Source organism: Bubalus kerabau, chromosome 9, assembly GCF_029407905.1.
Source record: "Bubalus kerabau isolate K-KA32 ecotype Philippines breed swamp buffalo chromosome 9, PCC_UOA_SB_1v2, whole genome shotgun sequence".
Taxonomy (NCBI): Eukaryota; Metazoa; Chordata; class Mammalia; order Artiodactyla; family Bovidae; genus Bubalus; species Bubalus kerabau.
The window spans coordinates 17660135-17679344 of record NC_073632.1 but is presented as its reverse complement, the minus strand read 5'-3'; the positions used below and the strand labels follow the sequence as shown (position 1 = coordinate 17679344).

The window sequence follows — 19210 nt, the reverse complement described above, 5'->3', positions numbered from 1 at the left end:
TCTTGCTCAACATTGCTGTTCAGTTGCTAAGACCTGTCCAACTCTTTGCAACTCCATGAATTGCAGCATGCCAGGCTCCCCTGTCTTTTACTATCTCCTGGAGTTTGCTCCAACTCATGTCCATTGAGTCAATGATGCCATCCAATAATCCTATCCTCAGTCTCCTGCTTCTCCTCCTGCCCTCATTCTTTCCCAGTATCAGGGTCTTTTCTAAATCAGCTCTTTGCATCAGGTGGCAGAAGTATTGGAGCTTCAGCAACAGTCCTTCCAATGAATATTCAGGATTGATTTGCTTTAGAATTGACTGGTTTGATCTCCATGCAATCCAAGGGACTCTGAAGAGCGTTCTCCAGCATCATCATTGGAATGCATCAATTCTTTGGCACTCAGCCTTCTCTATGGTCCAGTTCTCACATCCCTACATGACTCCTGGAAAAACCGTAGCTTTGACTACACAGATCTTTGTAGGCAAAGTGATATCTCTGCTTCTTAATATGCTGTCTAGGTTTGTCATAGCTTTTTTCCAAAAGAGCAAGCGTCTTTGAATCTCATGGCTGCAGTCACCATCCACAGTGATTTTGGAGCCCAAGAAAATAAAATCTGTCAATGTTTCCATTGTTTCCCCATCTATTTGCCACGAAGTGATGCCATGATCTTAGTTTTTTGAATGTTGACTTTTAAGCCAGTTTTTTCACTCTCCTCTTTCACTTTCATTAAGAGGTATTTTAGTTCTTCGCTTTCTGCCATAAGGGTGGTGTCATCTGTGTATCTGAGATTATTGCTGTTTCTCCCGGCAGTCTTGATTCCAGCTTGTGCTTCATCTAGCCTGGCATTTACCATGATGTACACTGCACAGAAGTTAAATAAGCAGGGTAACAATATACAGCCTTGACATACTCCCTTCCATGTCCAGTTCTAACTGTTGCTTCTTGACCTGCACACAGATTTCTCAGGAAGCAGGTCAGGTAGTCTGGTATTCCCATCTCTTGAAGAATTTTCCACAGTTTGTGGTGATCCACAGTGAAAGGCTTTAGCACAGACAATGAAGCAGAAGTAGATGTTTTTCTGGAATTCTCTTGCTTCTTGCTTTTTTTCTATGATCCAGTAGATGTTGGCAATTTGCTCTCTGGTTCCTCTGCCTTTTCTAAACCCAGCTTGAATATCTGGAAGTTCTCGGTTTACATACTGTTGAGGCATAGTTTGGGGAATTTTGAGGATTACTTTGTTAGCATTTGAGATGAGTGCAACTGTGCAGTAGTTTGAACATTCCCTGGCATTGCCTTTCTTTGCAACTGGAGTGAAAATTGACCTTTTCCAGTCCTGTGGTGAGTGCTGAATTTAGCAACATTGTACAGGAGGAGTCATCAAAACCATCCCCAAGAGAAAATGCAAAAAGGCAAAATGGCTGTCCGAGGAGGCCTTACAATAGCTGAGAAAAGAAGAGAAGCAAAAGGGAAAGGAGAAAGGAAACATATACCCATCTGAATGCAAAATTCCAAAGAATAGCAAGGAGAAATAAGAAAGCCTTCCTCAGTGATCAGGGCAAAGAAACAGAGGAAAACAATAAAATGGGAAAGACAGAGATCTCTTCAAGAAAATTACAGATACCAAGGGAACATTTCATGCAAAGATGGGCGCAATAAAGGACAGAAATGGTATGGTCCTAACAGAAGCAGAAGATATTAAGAAGAGGTAGCAAGCATACACAGACGAACTGTACAAAAAAGATCTTTATGACCCAGATAATCACGATGGTGTGATCACTCACCTGCTCCTGCTGCTGCTGCTAAGTCACTTCAGTCGTGTCCGACTCTGTGCGACCCCATGGACGGCAGCCCACCAGGCTCCGCTGTCCCTGGGATTCTCCAGGCAAGAACACTGGAGTGGGTTGCCATTTCCTTCTCCAATGCATGAAAGTGGAAAATGAAAGTGAAGTCGCTCAGTCATGTCTGACTCTTAGCGACCCCATGGACTGCAGCCTACCAGGCTCCTCCGTCCATGGGATTTTCCAGGCAAGAGTACTGGAGTGGGGTGCCATTGCCTTCTCTGGATCACTCACCTAGAGCCAGACTATCCTAGAGTGCTAAATCACGTGGGCCTTAGGAAGCATCACTACAAACAAAGCTAGTGGAGGTGATGGAATTCCAGTTGAGCTATTTTAAATCCTAAAAGATTATGCTGTGAGAGTGTTGCACTCAATATGCCAGCGAATTGAGAAAATTCAGCAGTGGTCAGAGGACTGGAAAAGATCAGTTTTTTATAGTTTTAGCTTGTTTAATTTTATTATTCAAGTACATTTTCATGCCTAATATGAATTAAAGGTCGAGGTACATTCTGTTGTTGTTAAAAAGACTACCCTTTCCCTATTGAATTACCTTGGCACTTCTGTTAAAAACAGCTGACCTGTATATGTAAGTCTTTTTTTTTTTTTTTTTAAGGCAAATCAGTGTTACAGCTCTATTTTATTTAGAAGATAACAGGAGAGTGAGAGAGAGAGAGAGAGAAAGAAGAGAGTGCACGCACGTGGGAGAGAGAGTCCGAGAGAAAGCGCTTTGGCTTCTCCTTTTATATGTTTTTTCCTCCACCTGGGCCTGCCCTATGCAAATTGGGCTTAGCCAGGAGTGCTGTTTGTTCTGTTTGTTCTGCCTGAAGTCTTCACTCTGGTCCTTGGACCTTCCTTGTCTTAGCCACCGCCATTTTGGACTCCTTTTCCCTATTCTACCTAACATTTCCCCCTCAAGAGATGGGAGGCCCAATTCTTTGGTAATAGGGGTGTCGAGGTCTTTCTGGCTACTTCCTGCTGAACTGGGGTGGTGAGGTGTATTGGGCCTCCCCCTCTTGCTAGTCTCAATCCTCAGAGTCCTTATAGCAGTGTCCAAGGGTGTGTGATATATTCTGTGGTTAGCTGTAGTTTTATATCTTTGTTGAACTGGCACTGCATGTTGTAGCTGGTTGACCTTAACCGGAGGTCTTCTGGAATCTGAGACTGGGCCGCGTGAGCTTTCTGCTGAGTTCGTTTTTCGCTGTCCCGGTTTCCAGCAAGATGGGCCTTCCCCTGAGCTGGGTTTCTTTGCCTTCTGCTTCTAGCACGGGAGCTTCGCTGATTTGGGCTCCTGCTGTGCTTGGCCTCTTCCACGCAGAGGTTGTTTCAGCCAGGTTATATCTGAGTCACGGCACCATAGATGTCACGCAAGTGTATGTTCCTCGGTTCTTTGTCTCGTCACAACAAAGATTTGGAGCGACAGACATTCAAGCCCTCAGCGTGTCACAGCTCTTGGGTCTTGGACAAACCGTGCTACAGCTCTTAGGCAAATCAGTGTTACAGCTCTATTTTATTTAGAGGATAGCAGGAGAGTGAGAGAGAAAGAGAGAGAGAGAGAGAGAGAAAGAAAAGAGTGCACGCACATGGGAGAGAGAGTCCCTATTTTTTTAAATTATGTGTTCCATCAATCTATGTCTGTCCTTAGACCAATACCACACTGTCTTGATTACAGTAGCTGTTGAAGTCAGTTCATATAAAAAACTGAACATTCTTTTTCAAAATTATTCAGATTTGGGAGTCTCCTCTGCATTTCTTTATAAATTTTAGAGTCAACTTGTCAATTTCCACCAAAAACAGCCTTCTGAGATTTTGACTGCAATCATGTTGAATCTACAGGTTAATCTGGACAGAACTGACATCTTAAAAAGGCTGTCTTCTAATCCATGAACATGGTATGTCTCTCCATTTCTTTAGGTATTCTTTAATTTCTCCCAGTCTTTGGTAGTTTTCAGCATACATTTATTTTGTTACATTTATCACTACGTTTTTAGATTTTGTAAATTGCAAATGGTCATTTTTATTTCAACTTCCAACTGTTTGTTGATGGTATATAGGGATAGTTAATTTTTCTACAATCACCTTGATAAACTCAATTACTGGTTCTAATACTTTTTAAAAATAAATTTTTAAGGATTTTCTACATAAATGGTCATGTTGCAACTGTTAAATTACTCGAGTGCTTCAGAAATTTTAAAAATAATTTCAGCGAGAATGTCTAACTTAAACTGTATTCACTTCACCATCCTATGGGGTTCCCTTGTAGCTCAGCTGGTAAAGAATCCGCCTGCAGTGTGGGCGACCTGGGTTCAATCTCTGGGTTGGGACGATCCCATGAAGAAAGGAAAGGCTACCCACTCCAGTATTCTAGCCAGGAGAATTCCATGGGGTCACAAAGAGTTGGACACGACTGAGCAACTTTCACTTTCACCATCCTATGCCCTCTTAAGTATATCCCAAGCAGTACCTATTATAAAAATCTAGGTTCAATATATAACTTTTTATCACAAATCCACTTGTAGTAAGCAGAACAATGACTCCATATCTAGATCTGTAAATATGTTACCTTCCATGGCAAAAGAAACTCTGCAGATATAATTAAGGGCACTGAGATGGTGTTCTTTTGAATTATCTAGGTACACTCAACATAATCATGGCAGTGACGTAAGCAGAGAGCGAGAGATCTGAAGACAGCACCATGAAGATGGAGGAAGTGGCCAAGAAGCACGCATCCCAGGTGACCTCTTAAGCTGGAAAACAGTTTCTCTCTAGAGTCTCCAAAAGGAACACATTTGATTTTAGCTCAGTAAGGCTCATTTTGGACACCAACCTCCAATATAATATGATACATTTGTGTTGTTTTAAGTCACTAGGTTTGTGATGATTTGTAGTATCAACAATAGGAAATTAATATACTAGTGATGATCATTTCACTTCAGTAAATATACTTCTGCTAGTTTTTTGGCACCATGCACTATCACCACCCTACACCAAAAGCACCTTTCACAAGTAGAACTGAATGAACTACTACCAAAAGTCTAGACTATATGCGTGCATGCACACACACACACACACACACACACACAGAGTTCAATGTTACCCAGCCAAAAAAAGAATGAATGGTTGGACCTAGAAAATACTACACTTAGTGAAGTAAATCAGACAAGGCCAAGTATATGATAACATTTATATGGGGAATCTAAAAACTAACACACTGAGAATTTCCTGGTGGTCCAGACTCAAAGATAGAGAAAACAAATAAATGGTTATCAAAGGTGAGGGGAGGGACAAATTAGGAGTATGGGATTAACAGACACAGACTACTCTACATAAAACAGATAAGTAACAAGGATTTACTGTACATCACAGGGAATTATATTCAACATCTTATAATAACCTATAAAGGAAAATAACCTGAAAAAATTTATAACTGATTTACTATGCTGCACACCTGAAACACATTATAAACCAACTATGCTTCAATTTTTTTAAAGTCCAGAATAAATCATAATTTTTTGTAAATTTTCTTACTCTGGAAGATAAAGGTATCCTAAATATGATTTGTTACAAAATTTTAAAAATTCCTTTGATTTTCTTTTTAAGTTTGTATTCAAGCTGATCACTTGAAACGTACTCTTTAAAAAAGATCAGTGGGAAACATCTGAGGATCTGTCATCAATGACTCTTAGAAGCAACCACTTGGATCTCATAAAATGAAGACCAAAAGTTGTTGTGGAGCGGGGAGTGAAAAGAATGGAGGATTACTAGCAAGATTATAATTATCTCCCCTTTGGACCCTCAAAGTCCTTACATGTACCACTCGAAATGCATGTGAACATGAAATCAGCACATATTTCCAATAGCATCTCATGTAAGCTCTTATTTTGTCTTAAGCAAAATACTTTCAAAAAGTCATTTCTATATGATATTATAGGTAAATGCCATTCGCAGTTAACAAAACTCCATGTAACATCTGTGGCAAAAAATACTGCCACTGATGAATGTACATGACTAACTGAAAATGCACCTACAGGTCTCCTCTTTAAAATGATGACTGAACCCATATCTTGGCTTTAGTAGTTGACTGGAAGAGGTGGGGATTTCTTTAATTTTACTCTACTCCAAGAAAGCAGTAAAATGAAAAGGTTTCACATAGAAGACTTCTCAACCAGTAAAGAGTATTCCTGTTAGCTACATGATATGCCTTGAAGCTAATTAAAAATAGTGACACATAAATTTGCTCAGCAAGACCTAAGTCATCAGTGAAAAGTCTTTAAAAAGTATAAAGATCTGATCATGATTCAAAGTTCAGTAAGACCGTCAAATATTTTATACCCTCAATAATAATTATAGACCCTCAATAACAGAGGTTTTTAATTAACAATAATAGTAAATACTAGCATAGAAGCAACAAGAGGCAAGGAATTCAGGAACCAACACAGACCATGAGGAGATGAAATAAATCTTTGCAGTAAGGCTCAACAAGGACAGGGACAACTGGTCACCAAGCAGTTGTCCCTGCTTGTCCCTTCTAGCAGAGTCTAGAAGCAAAGCTTAGACTCACACCTGGCTTTACTAACTTACCCAAGGACACTGCTTTCCAGTTCTACCATGCTAATTCTATGGTACAGGGAGATAATCAGTACCTGACCTAAGGATGTAACTGCAGAAACAGGAACAAATAAGTTATACGGAAGACCCCCCCCCTTCCAAACAAAAACACTTAAGGACTTCTCTGTTGATTCGAGCAATTCATAGAATAAAGTTTAGTGATCAGAAAAAAAAATTCTGTTTTGTTGAAATTGATATTTTGAAGTTAGGCTGGTTATGCTATTAAACGCAAAGAGATAAAGTAAAACAAAGACTCTGTCCACACTTGAATACATTTAGCAATAACCTCTCTGACGAAGACCTTACGTTTGGTGGTGGTTGGTGGTGCTTTATTTGCTAAGTTGTGTTCATCGGCTGTTTGCAAACCCATGGACGGTAGCCCGCTCCTCTGTCCATGGAACTTCCCAGGCTACTGAAGTGGGTTGCCATTTCCTTCTCCAGGGGATCTTCCCAAACCAGGGATTGAACCAGAGTCTCCTGCACTGCAGGCAGATTCTATACCAACTGAGCCACCAGGGAAGCCCTTATGTCAGCTTGAAGGTGATAATCTCTTCCCTCAAAATAATCTCTTCTATCACAAATTTCAACTACAAAAGCATGTATTTTCTTTCAAGCATGTAACATGCAGCTAGCAACACACACTCTGGAGCTAAATCTCCTGGGTTCAAAATCTTGATTCTATGGTCCAGATTCCCAACTCCATCTCATCCAGTAAAGCTGGGAATTTCCTCTAATGCTTATACCTGCTCCTCTGGCCGATACTCCTAGGCTGGGTTCTAGAGATAGCTGAGATATGCTGAAACACTGACGTGGCCTGCTGATATTGTCTGCTGATACTGTCATTGTTTAGTTGCTAAGCTGTGCCTGACCCTCTGCGACCCCAAGGACTGTAGCCCCCCAGGTTCCTCTGTCCACGGGATTTCACAGGCAAGAATACTGGAGTGGGTTGCCTTATCCTCCTCCAGAGGAATCTTCCTGACCCAGGGAATGAACCTGAGTCTCCTGCTTGTCAGGGGGATTCCTAAGCGCTAAGCCACCTGGGAAGTCGGGTCTGCCAATATACTGGAGGAAAACACACACTATCAACAATGTTGTAAGGTCCCCAAGTCTACCCGCAAGTGTGCTACTTCACTAAGAGGACTCAACGTACATGTGTACTCACGGCTACGATTTCTTACAGCAGAAGGATACCAAGCATACTGGCAAAAGGAAAAGGTACAAAACGCGAAATCCGCGAGAAATCAGGCACAGGTGTGCAGAAGGCCTCTTCCAGCGGGCCTACACTCAACAAACTTCTCCGCAGTGAGTTCAGACAGTGGGTGTGAAATGCTGCCAGCCAGGGAAGCTCCTCAGAGATTCCATGCCCAGGGCTTTTACCTGGGAGCTTGCCTAGCCCATATGCAATCTCCAGACTCCCAGAAGAAAAGCAGGTGTCCGGAAGAAACCATACTATATGCACAATGAGTTTAGGCGCGGTGACCGACATCACTTAGGGTGATGAGACCCTTCCACATCCAAGCTCCCAGATACCAGTCAGGGGCCAACTCTGGAATCAGTCCTGCTTCCAACAGACCAGCAAATCCTTTAATGTAGACCTCATCTTCCTGTTCCTCGATTCATTCCCAGCTCCCAGAAAAGTGCCTGAAATATATGGTAGCCATCAAAAAATTTTTTCATGAAAAAATTCCTGGCTCTACCATTTCCCAACTGGGTAACATTGGGAAGTTACTTAAGTTCTGTGTGCCTCAGTTTCCTTCACTTGTATTACCAACCTCAAAAGATTACACTGAGGACTAATTATATGTTAATATGTGTAAAATATCTGATAAATACTTGATTACACCAGTGGCTGGCAAGAATGAAGCACTATACAATTTGTGTATCTATCAATACGCCAGCAAACTTGGAAAACTCAGCAGTGGCCACAGGACTGGAAAAGGTCAGTTTTCATTCCAATCCCAAAGAAAGGCAATGCCAAAGAATGCTCAAATTACCACACAATTGCACTCATCTCACATGCTAGTAAAGTGAAGTCGCTCAAAGTAATGCTCAAAATTCTCCAAGCCAGGCTTCAGCAATACATGAACCGTGAACTTCCTGATGTTCAAGCTGGTTTGAGAAAAGGCACAGGAACCAGAGATCAAATTGCCAACATCCACTGGATCATGGAAAAAGCAAGAGTTCCAGAAAAACATCTATTTCTATGCCAAAGCCTTTGACTGTGTGGATCACAATAAACTGTGGAAAATTCTCAAAGAGATGGGAATACCAGACCACCTGACCTGCCTCTTGAGAAATCTGTATGCAGGTGAGAAAGCAACAGTTAGAACTAGACATGGAACAACAGACTGGTTCCAAATAGGAAAAGGAGTACATCAAGGCTGTATATTGTCACCCTGCTTATTTAATTTCTATGCAGAGAACATCATGAGAAACGCTGGACTGGAAGAAACACAAGCTGGAATCAAGACTGCTGGGAGAAATATCAATAACCTCAGATATGCAGATGACACCACCCTTATGGCAGAAGTCAAGAGGAACTAAAAAGCCTCTTGATGAAAGTGAAAGTGGAGAGTGAAAAAGTTGGCTTAAAGCTCAACATTCAGAAAATGAAGATCATGGCATCTGGTCCCATCACTTCATGGGAAATAGATGGGGAAACAGTGGAAACAGTGTCAGACTTTAGTTTTGGGGGCTCCAAAATCACTGCAGATGGTGACTGCAGCCATGAAATTAAAAGATGCTTACTCCTTGGAAGGAAAGTTATGACCAACCTAGACAGCATATTGAAAAGCAGAGACATTACTTTGCCAACAAAGGTTTGTCTAGTCAAGGCTATGGTTTTTCCTGTGGTCATGTATGGATGTGAGAGTTGGACTGTGAAGAAGGCTGAGCACCGAAGAATTGATGCTTTTGAACTGTGGTGTTGGAGAAGACTCTTGAGAGTCCCTTGGACTGCAAGGAGATCCAGCCAGTCCATTCTGAAGGAGATCAGCCCTGGGATTTCTTTGGAAGGAATGATGCTAAAGCTGAAACTCCAGTATTTTGGCCACCTGATGCGAAGAGTTGACTCATTGGAAAAGACTCTGATGCTGGGAGGGATTGGGGGCAAGAGGAGAAGGGGATGACAGAGGATGAGATGGCTGGATGGCATCACTGACTTGATGGACATGAGTCTCAGTGAACTCCGGGAGTTGATGATGGACAGGGAGGCCTGGCGTGCTGCAATTCATGGGGTCGCAAAGAGTCGGACACGACTGAGCTACTGAACTAAACTGAACCTTAGTTTTTTGTTTGTTTGAACTTTCAACCTTACAGTTTTACCTTCACCAAGTTACAATGAATTCTCCCAATACTAAATTTCTAATGAACCTATAATCTACACATAGATTACAATTTAACTGATCATTGTTTCTTATCTACTGAGACCCCTAACTACTTTATGGACCACATCCAGAACTTTTTTTAGCACATTTGACAGTACCTGATATGATACTTGACCTTTGCAGTGCCCAGAAAATACTGACTTACCAACAAAAATTATATGTTTTTTAAATCAACTTTTTACAGTGGTCAGCATGTAACACAGTCAACACTTTTGATAATAATTGCAACTGAAACAAAACAGTTTCCAAGTTTCTTTGATCTTCCTCTATTGAGAAGAGAAAAATGAGTTGATTCTATCCAGGGAAAAGACTGGTAATAGCAGCAGCAGCAGCAAGGAAAATGCTTGAGTTTACAATGTACAGAATTACAATGTCAATTATTTGACTTTGCCTTACAGAGAGAATGGGTTGGAGTCCATAAAGGTCAGTAAGGGCTATATACACATCTTATACAGCAAGAATTAAGATACAAATTCACTTAAGTACTGAAATCAAGTCATGAAAGCCTATAGTTTATAGTAACTATTTTTTAATTATTGATTTATTTTTGAGGCTACAAAATGCTGATGTTTAGACACTCATTCAACATAAATGATGGATCATTCCCAACATATTTCACTTGTTTATAAGCGAATCAGTTCTTTTTAACTGGATAATTGCTTTATAAAGCTGTGTTTGTTTCCACCACACAATAACGTGAATCAGCCATAAGTTTACATATATCCCCTCCCTCTGGAGCCTCCCTCCCCGCTTTCCACCCCTCTAAATCGTCACAGAGCACCGGGCCGAGCTCCCTGGGTTGCACAGCAGCTCCCCACTAGCAATCTACATCACAGATGGTAATGTATATATGTCAGTGCTGCTCTCTCAGTCCATCCCACCCTCTCCTTCTCCCCAGCGTTGACAGGCCAGTTCTCTACATCTGTGTCTCTATTCTTGCCCTGGATATAGGCTGATCGGTACCATTTTTCTAGATTCCATGTATGTGCATTAATATATGATATTTGTTTTTCTCTTTCTGACTTACTTTATACTGTATAACAGGCTCTAGGTTCATCCACCTCAATTCAACAGACTCAAATTTGTTTCTTTTTATGGCCAAGTAATATTCCATTGTGTATATGTACCCCAATTTCTTTATCCATTAATCTGTTGATGGATAGGTTGCTTTCATGTCCTGACTGTAAATAGTGCTACAATGAACACTGAGATATATGCATCTTTTTGAATTATGGTTTTATGGCACCCTACTCCAGTACTCTTGCCTGGAAAATCCCATGGACAAAGGAGCCTGGTAGGCTGCAGTACATGGGGTCGCTAAGAGTCAGATTCAACTGAGCAACTTCACTTTCACTTTTCACTTCCATGCATTAGAGAAGGAAATGACAACCCACTCCAGTGTTCTTGCCTGGAGAATTCCAGGGATGCGGGAGCCTGGTGGGCTGCCATCTATGGGGTCACACAGAGTTGGACACGACTGAAGTGACTTAGCAGCAGCAGCAGGATGAACATTTCAATCTTTAAAAAAAGAAAGACAAAGATGATGAACTGGGAGAAAAAAAGCAGGGGACCACATGCAGCCAAAGTTATAAACGGATGAGTCAGAGAGACGCATGTTTTCCATACCAGCTCCAATGTCAGAACTCTACACATAATCAAAAGGGGAAACCTGAGAATCCACATAATTCTGGGAACAGAGCATCAGACTGAAGTTTAACATTCTGAGAGAAACTTTAGATTGATAGGTCTCTTTTCTGGGTGCAGCAGACCTGAGTATGGCATAAGCCCTCTTGGAGGAGGTCGCCATTAACCCCACCATAGAGCCGCCAGAGCTTACACAGATACCCTACGCCCGAGGTAAGAGAAACCCAAAGAAGACGGTAGGTGTTGCAAGAGGGCATCAGAGGGCAGACACACTGAAACCATACTCACAGAAAACTAGTCAATCTAATCACACTAGGACCACAGCTTTGTCTAACTCAATGAAACTAAGCCATGCCCGTGGGGCAACACAAGATGGGAAGGTCATGGTGAAGAGTTCTGACAAAACGTGGTCCACTGGAGAAGGGAATGGCAAACCACTTCAGTATTCTTGCCTTGAGAACCCCATGGACAGTATGAAAAGGCAAAATTATAGGAGACTGAAAGAGGAACTCCCCAGGTCAGTAGGAGCCCAATGCGCTACTTCTCCAACACGGAGAAGAGTGGAGAAGTAACTCCAGAAAGAATGAAGGGATGGAGCCAAAGCAAAAAGAACACCCAGCTGTAGATGTGACTAGTGATGGAAGCAAAGTCCAATGCTGTAAAGAGCAATATTGCATAGGAACCTGGAATGTTAGGCCCATGAATCAAGGCAAATTGGAAGTGGTCAAACAGGAGATGGCAAGAGTGAACGTCGACATTTTAGGAATCAGCAAACTAAAATGGACTGGAATGGGGGAATTTAACTCAGATGACCATTACATCTACTACTGCGGGCAGGAATCCTTTAGAAGAAATGGAGTAGCCATCATAGTCAACAAAAGAGTCCAAAATGCAGTACTTGGATGCAATCTCAAAAACAACAGAATGATCTCTGTTCGTTTCCAAGGCAAACCACTCAATATCACAGTAACCCAAGTCTATGTCCCAACCAGTAATTGCACTCATCCCACATGCTAGCAAAGTAATGCTCAAAAGTCTCCAAGCCAGTACGTGAACCATGAACTTCCATATGTTCAACCTAGATTTATAAAAGGCAGAGGAACCAGAGATCAAATTGCCAACATCCACTGGTTCATCAAAAAAGCAAGAGAGTTTCAGAAAAACATCTATTTCTGTTTTACTGACTATGCCAAGCCTTTGACTGTGTGGATCACAACAAACTGGGAAATTCTGAAAGAGACAGGAATACCAGATCACCTGATCTGCCTCCTGAGAAATCTGTATGCAGGTCAGGAAGCAACAGTTAAAACTGGATATGGAACAACAGACTGGTTCCAAATTGGGAAAGGAATACGTCAAAGCTGTATATTGTCACTCTGCTTATTTAACTTCTATGCAGAGTACATCATGAGAAATGCTGGGCTGGAAGAAGCACAAGCTGGAATCAAGATTGCTAGGAGAAATATCAATAACCTCAGATATGGAGATGACACCACCCTTATGGCAGAAAGCAAAGAAGAACTAAAGAGCCTCTTGATGAACGTGAAAGAGGAGAGTGAAAAAGTTGGCTTAAAACTCAACATTCAGAAAACTAAGATCATGGCATCCGGTTCCATCACTTCAATACAAACTGAGACAGACTTTATTTTTGGGGGCTCCAAAATCACTGCAGATGGTGACTGCAGCCATGAAATTAAAAGGCGGCTTGCTTCTTGCAAGAAAAGCTATGACCAACCTAGACAGCATGTTAAAAAGCAGAGATATTACTTTGCCAACAAAGGTCCATCTAGTCAAAGCTTTCGTTTTTCCAGTAATCATGTATGGATGTGAGAGCTGGGCTATAAAGAAATCTGAGCATCGAAGAATAGATGCTTTTGAACTGTGGTGTTGGAGAAAACTCTTGAGAGTCCCTTGGACTGCAAGGAGATCCAACCAGCCAATCCTTAAGGAAATCAACCCTGAACATTCATTGGAAGGACTGATGCTGAGGCTGAAACTCCAATACTTTGGCCACCTGATGTGAAGAACTGACTCACTGGAAAAGACCCTGATGCTGGGAAAGAGTGAGGGTGGGAAGAGAAGGGGACGGCAGAGGATGAGATGGCTGGATGGCATCACCAACTCAAAGGACATGAGTCTGAGTAAACTCCGGCAGTTGGTGATGGACCGGGAGACCTGGCGTGCTGCAGTCCATGGGGTTGCAAAGAGTCAGACACAACTGAACTGATCTGAAGTTAGAGAAATTATAATCACAGATTTCTGTTTACATAAATTTATCCTACAAGTATTAACATCATTATAAACACCGGTTCCTGAAGGTGAATTGTACTTTTTAGTAAGAATTACTTTGCTATTTCAGGGTTCCTATATAAACCTATTTTAAAGTAACAGTTAATGAAAAATGTTCACCACCCTCAGCTGCCTGTAGTGGCCTCTAGGACTGGGTCTCACAGCTCCATTTCACTCTTCTAATTTGTGAAGAGGTCAGAAAGCCCAGGCTCCCTTGATGGGAGAGGACCGGACCTAAGTTAGGTCTGCAGTGTCCGGCACGTGGATGGCACAGGCTTGGCAGCTTCCATCTTTCCACAGTTAGGACAGCCGACAAATATGCCCAATAGGCACTGACCGGCCAGAGCAGCCTGGCTGTCCAATCAGCTGAAGGGAGAGATGCAGCCGCGGCAGTGGTGGCAGAGGCAGTGGGGTGTGGCCTTGAAATCAGAAGGCCAGGAGAGGCTCCCTGACCTCGGCTCCTCCAGCCCTTTCGACAGTGCTGTAGGGGGCCTACTTCTTACAGATATCATGATGGCTGCAGTGGTTCCGTTCCTGTCCTATCCGCTGACTTACAATGGATTCACCTTAGGACAGTTCACGTCTTCTTACATTCTGGCCGGGACCACTGTTATAACCAAATGACCAGGCGGCTGGCTCTCGCCACTCCAGTTCCTCCTCTGACCAGTCACTGCCAAGTCTGATCGTGCTTTAAGACAGCATATTCAAAAGCAGAGATATTACTTTGCCAACAAAGTTTACCCGAAGGCCGAAAGGTGTACGCTCATCCACATATCTGCCGCCTGTCCTCAGCTCTGTGCTTTCACATCCGCCCTTTCAAAGGTATCTGCCGAGCTGCATCTCACCTGCTGCGCCCAGGACTGGGGCTACAAGGCAAAACAAGACAGACAAGGTCCCTTCCGTCTCAGAGCTACAATCCAATCCCCGATTTCCCAATAATTACCCAAATAACATTTAATTACAACTGTGGTGAGTGTAATAAAAAACTCAAGGTGCGTCTCACATGTATAAATGGAAGCCTAATCTAACCTGGGAAGATCAGAGAGAATCAATTCCCTTGAAGAGACACTTAAGCAGAAACTGGAAGATAGGTAAACGGACCAGATAAAAAATTGTCAGCTTCCTGGGCAAAACAAAAGAGCATGTGCAAAGGCCCTGAGGCCGCACTCTAGGCGCTCTGAAGACAATCAAGGGACACAAACTAGGTGCGAGGCGAGCAGCAGTCCACAGCAAGCGGCCAGGGAGGCGCGGCTCACAGCACTGTTCCAACAGTGTCCTGAGTGCACTGTTCTAAAACGCAGCATGTGCTGAAAGGACTCCTGTGCAAAAATGCAGCCCCCACCAAACAAGCTCCTTTAGGGTCTTGCAGCAAGTTGAGTGCTCGAATCCGATACAGCACTTAGCGGTGTGTCCTCAAGTCAAGAGTGTGAAGAAATGAGTGTTTGATCTGGGTCAAGAGATCATACCTCTCCATACCAGGCAGTCTCTAGGGTTCAAGCATCTTCTGCTTCCAACCACCCCAAAACTTACAAGGCAAGAGATGCATTTTTCATGCCGACCTATACATGCTCAGAGTGACAGCTAATATTTACCGCAGATGATAAATACTTCAAACAGTGAAGAGTACACTTTAAGTCAGTAAGGGGCTCTAAATCCTCCCTGCTCCGTGAAGTGCCGCCAACTAGTCACCGACAGAACTGCTTTCAAAGTCCCGCAGAGAGCCCACCGAGGCCTGAGAGAGGAAGGGCGGCACCATCTGCTTGCTCTTACTCTCCGGTCGCTCAACAGACTTGCTAAGAGTAGGACCAAGAGCAGGAAACTGGCACCTATGCCATCCTTTGCTCCTTCCTCCCTTCCCAAATACTATCAAATCAAGAAGCACACACCGGTGACCCAGTAAGAAAATGTCAAAATCCAAGGGACAAACTTCTGCCAGTTGGTATAAGGCAATAGAACAGGGAAATCTCTAGCCCTAAAGTCTAGTTCTGGTACAAAGACCCATGGGGGAAGCATACTTTTTAAGAAAGAAAATTAAGTTAACTAGGAAATAGCTTCAAAATACATGAAAAGTTTGATGCAGTTTATTAGGCAGTGAAGAAAAAAAAAAATCAATACACATATACAGTATGGAACCACTTATAATAACTGAGCTGTAAAAATAAGACCTTTAGCATGTCTTTTAAAAGTATATTTAATTGTAAAGCAATTATCCTCCAGGGGCTTCCCTGGTGGCTCAGTGGTAAAGAATCTGCCTGCCATTGCAGGAGACATGGGTTCCATCCCACGGTTGGGAAGATGCCGTGCAGAAGGAAACGGCAACCCACTCCAGTCTTCTTGCCTGGGAAACCCCATGGACAGAGGAGCCTGGTGGACTACAGTCCATGGGATCACAGAAGAAGTGGACACAACTTAGCAACAATAGCAATTAAATAAAACAATTTTATCCTCCAATTTTGAAAAAAAGTACAATCAGAACTTCACTACCTACATTTACTATGTCAATTGGCACACATGCGTGCGTGCCAAATCGTTTCAGTCGTGTCTGACTCTTTGCAACCCTATGGACTGTAGCCCGCCAAGTGTCTCTGTCCATGGGCTTCTCCAAACAAGAATACTAGAATGGGTTGCCAAGCCCTCCTCCAGCGGGATCCTTCTGACCCAGGAATCGAACCCAGGTCTCTTATGTCTCCCTACACTGGCAGGCTAGTGCTTTACCACTAGCACCATGTGAGAAGCCCTGTCATCTGGTATACATAATAAATCCAAAATCAAGAAATAAACCAAGATTTCTAGATCATACCAAAGACTCAAAAACTTTACAAAATATATTTAATCACAGCAACTGCCTTACCGTGTAAATTTTTTTCAATTATCACAACTATGAAATCAAGTTTCATTCAACCAATAAGTGCTTTGAACTATTTGCTTTTTTTTTCCCCCTTGAAGGACCAAGATGAAACAATGAAATAATTTAGAAGATCGTCTTAACACTATCCTAGATTCAGTAGCATTAGGAAAAAGCGCTGACCTTTCTAAATCCTGACTGTGGCTCATGCCCTTCACACCAACCACATCCTTGAGCTCTCAGTACTCTCTTCTGTCCCACTTCCTCCACTTCTCAAAAAAAAAAAAACCACACACACAAGACCAAACAAAACCAAAATAAAAAAGACATCCATTCAATACATATCTACTGACCTCAGTGGCAATCCAACATGTGAGGAATACTAATGCTCCCTATTTCTCACATCAGAAAAAGTAAAAGTTTTGTCCTAATGTGAGAAGTACCTGATTATATCCTTCTCCCACCTCAAAAACCATAAACACAAATGTCAACATGAGGTAAACAATGGCTTTCTCTAAACCTATAAATTATTTTAAGAAGCATTAGTGAAAATCTGATTTTACAAAGTACCTTTTGGCAGAAAGAAATCTGAACAAAAATTATTTTTGAACGGTTTCTATAAATAAAGAAAGGGAACTGCTAAAACTGTTATTCAATCTTTAATGAATAGATCTAATACTTCCTAGCATCTAACTATGTGATTGATTCATTACTCAAAATACATACAATATAAACTCATATACTGGCCTTTTAAAGGCCCATTTTCCAGTATTTCACTAGTGTAGTGATGAGTAATAGAGCCAAAATACAGAAAGGAATTAATTCTCCAAAAACCACACACGTAACCCATTTCAGGTAAACCAATTCTAAGTGCAGTAATCGGACGTGTGCAACTCACTGCCTGAAAGATTGGCCCCAAGAGACTTTACTATGATATTGAAAAGTGCTTCATAAACTTTCAGTCCATCACATGACCTCCCAGTAGCCGAGGACCGTCACGGTAGTAAAGGAACCTGCCAATGGCGTGTGGCCGAGTCTTGTCAAGTATCACCTGCCCACTGAGGCGTGACTCATTTACACAGCGTTGAGGAAGAACAGGAAAGCTTCAGGAAAAGTCGAGGTCAAACAGTGTAGAAATCTTCAATTACCTTCCCAAAGACTGAATGCGGCTCCGGAGAACCCTCGGTCCCTCACCAGGGACACCAATTCACAAATAAGCCGGGTTTCATTTTTAGCCGTAAGAGGGGTTTGTTTAAAAAAAAAAAAAAAAAAAACTCTGTAACGTGTTTCCCGTGAGATTACTTATAAGACATTAAATATACATCAGTTCTCCAAAGCCGAAACATATAGGCTAAAAATAGAGTGTCTATTTCAAAGGCTGAGGCAGAAGCCCTCCAACTGAACAAACTAAAATTAGGTTCCTCTCATGTCTGGATCTGAAGAACACCCCTTCGACGTTCAAGAGGCACACAGACCAGGGTCCACATATAGACTCCCCTGGACTAGCCGGTCGGAGAGAATCGAGTTAAAACCTTCAGCAACAGAAGCAGCCCCGCGTCCAAGAAGACTCACGTTAACGAAACCCCTTCTCATTCGGGCCAAAATCCAGGCTGGAGCACAGCACGAACGCCCAGCCTCAAGCCCTTCCCCAACTGCCTCGCTGAGCGCGCCCCGGGCGAGGAGTGCCGGGAGGATCGCCGGGAGGACCACCCGAGGACTGCCCCGAGGACCGGCGCACCGTCAATCCTCCCGGTCGCCGGCCAGAGGCTGCCCCGGCCGCCCAGCCCCACAGCGCCCGGGCGGAGGACGCGGCCCGCCCGGCCGCCCCACCCGCCGCGGCACCTGCCGGGCGGCCCGCGCCGGCCCGGCGGGAGCAGGGGACCCCGGAGCCCCGGCCCGAGGGTCGCGCCGCACTACCTTTGGCCTCGCAGTCGGCGCAGTATTTGTTGTCCTCCTCCCTCAGCAGCTTGGACAGGATGAGCTGGTGCTGCTCGTTCAGCTTCTGCGCCTTCTCCCGGCACGAGCGCGTCGCCATCGCGGCGGGGTGGACGGGGGCAGCAGCCGGGCGGGACGGGCGAGGGGCCGCGCAGCTGGACGCGCCGGGGGCCGCCGGGGCCGCTCGGACTCAGCCGGGAAGCGGCGGCCGCGGCGGCTGGAGTAGGAGGAGGGGCGGCGGCGGCGGCGGCGGCGGAGGCGGCGGCGCCGACGTGTCCCGCCTCCTCGCCGGGCCGGCCCCGCACGCACCGCCGAGCCGGCGAGGGGGAGGGGCCGGGGCCAAGGCTTCCGGGCGGCGCCGCCGGAAGAACGGGCGCTGACGCGCCGCGCATGCGTCGGGCCTCCCGCGAACCCAGCCCGCGGGGCGCTTCCGCTCCGGTCTAGCGCACAGATGGTTCCGGGAAAGTGCCGCGCCTTACGCGAAAGTGGACCGCGGGGCGCTTCCGCTCGCGCCCGGCGCCCTGGTGGTTCCGGGAAGGTGCCGCGCCTTACGCGCTTTTGGACTTCCGCGCTCTCTGCAGAAGCTATCGTCGCTGGGGACCTCGAGTCTGACCCGGTAAAGGACGACCTTTCCGTGTGCTTCTTTGCCTTTGCACCTGCGGCACGACACTGGAAAGGCAG

At 44.0% G+C, this 19210-nt stretch overlaps 1 protein-coding gene across 4 annotated transcripts in view; it reads right to left on the bottom strand.

Annotated features, from left to right (window-relative positions):
• Nucleotides 1-18842, bottom strand: part of SMAP1 (small ArfGAP 1) — a 187806-nt gene extending 168964 nt beyond the window's left edge. For 2 of the 4 annotated variants that reach the window (XM_055534776.1, XM_055534778.1), the window contains exon 1: nucleotides 18512-18842. In XM_055534776.1, coding sequence (XP_055390751.1) covers nucleotides 18512-18629 — 118 coding nt within the window. In that variant the 5' untranslated portion in view covers nucleotides 18630-18842. Of the gene's footprint in view, nucleotides 1-14490; nucleotides 17843-18511 lie in introns of those variants that run through there. The other 2 variants (XM_055534777.1, XM_055534780.1) reach the window with 2 other exon arrangements.
• Nucleotides 18843-19210: the final 368 nt, after the last annotated feature.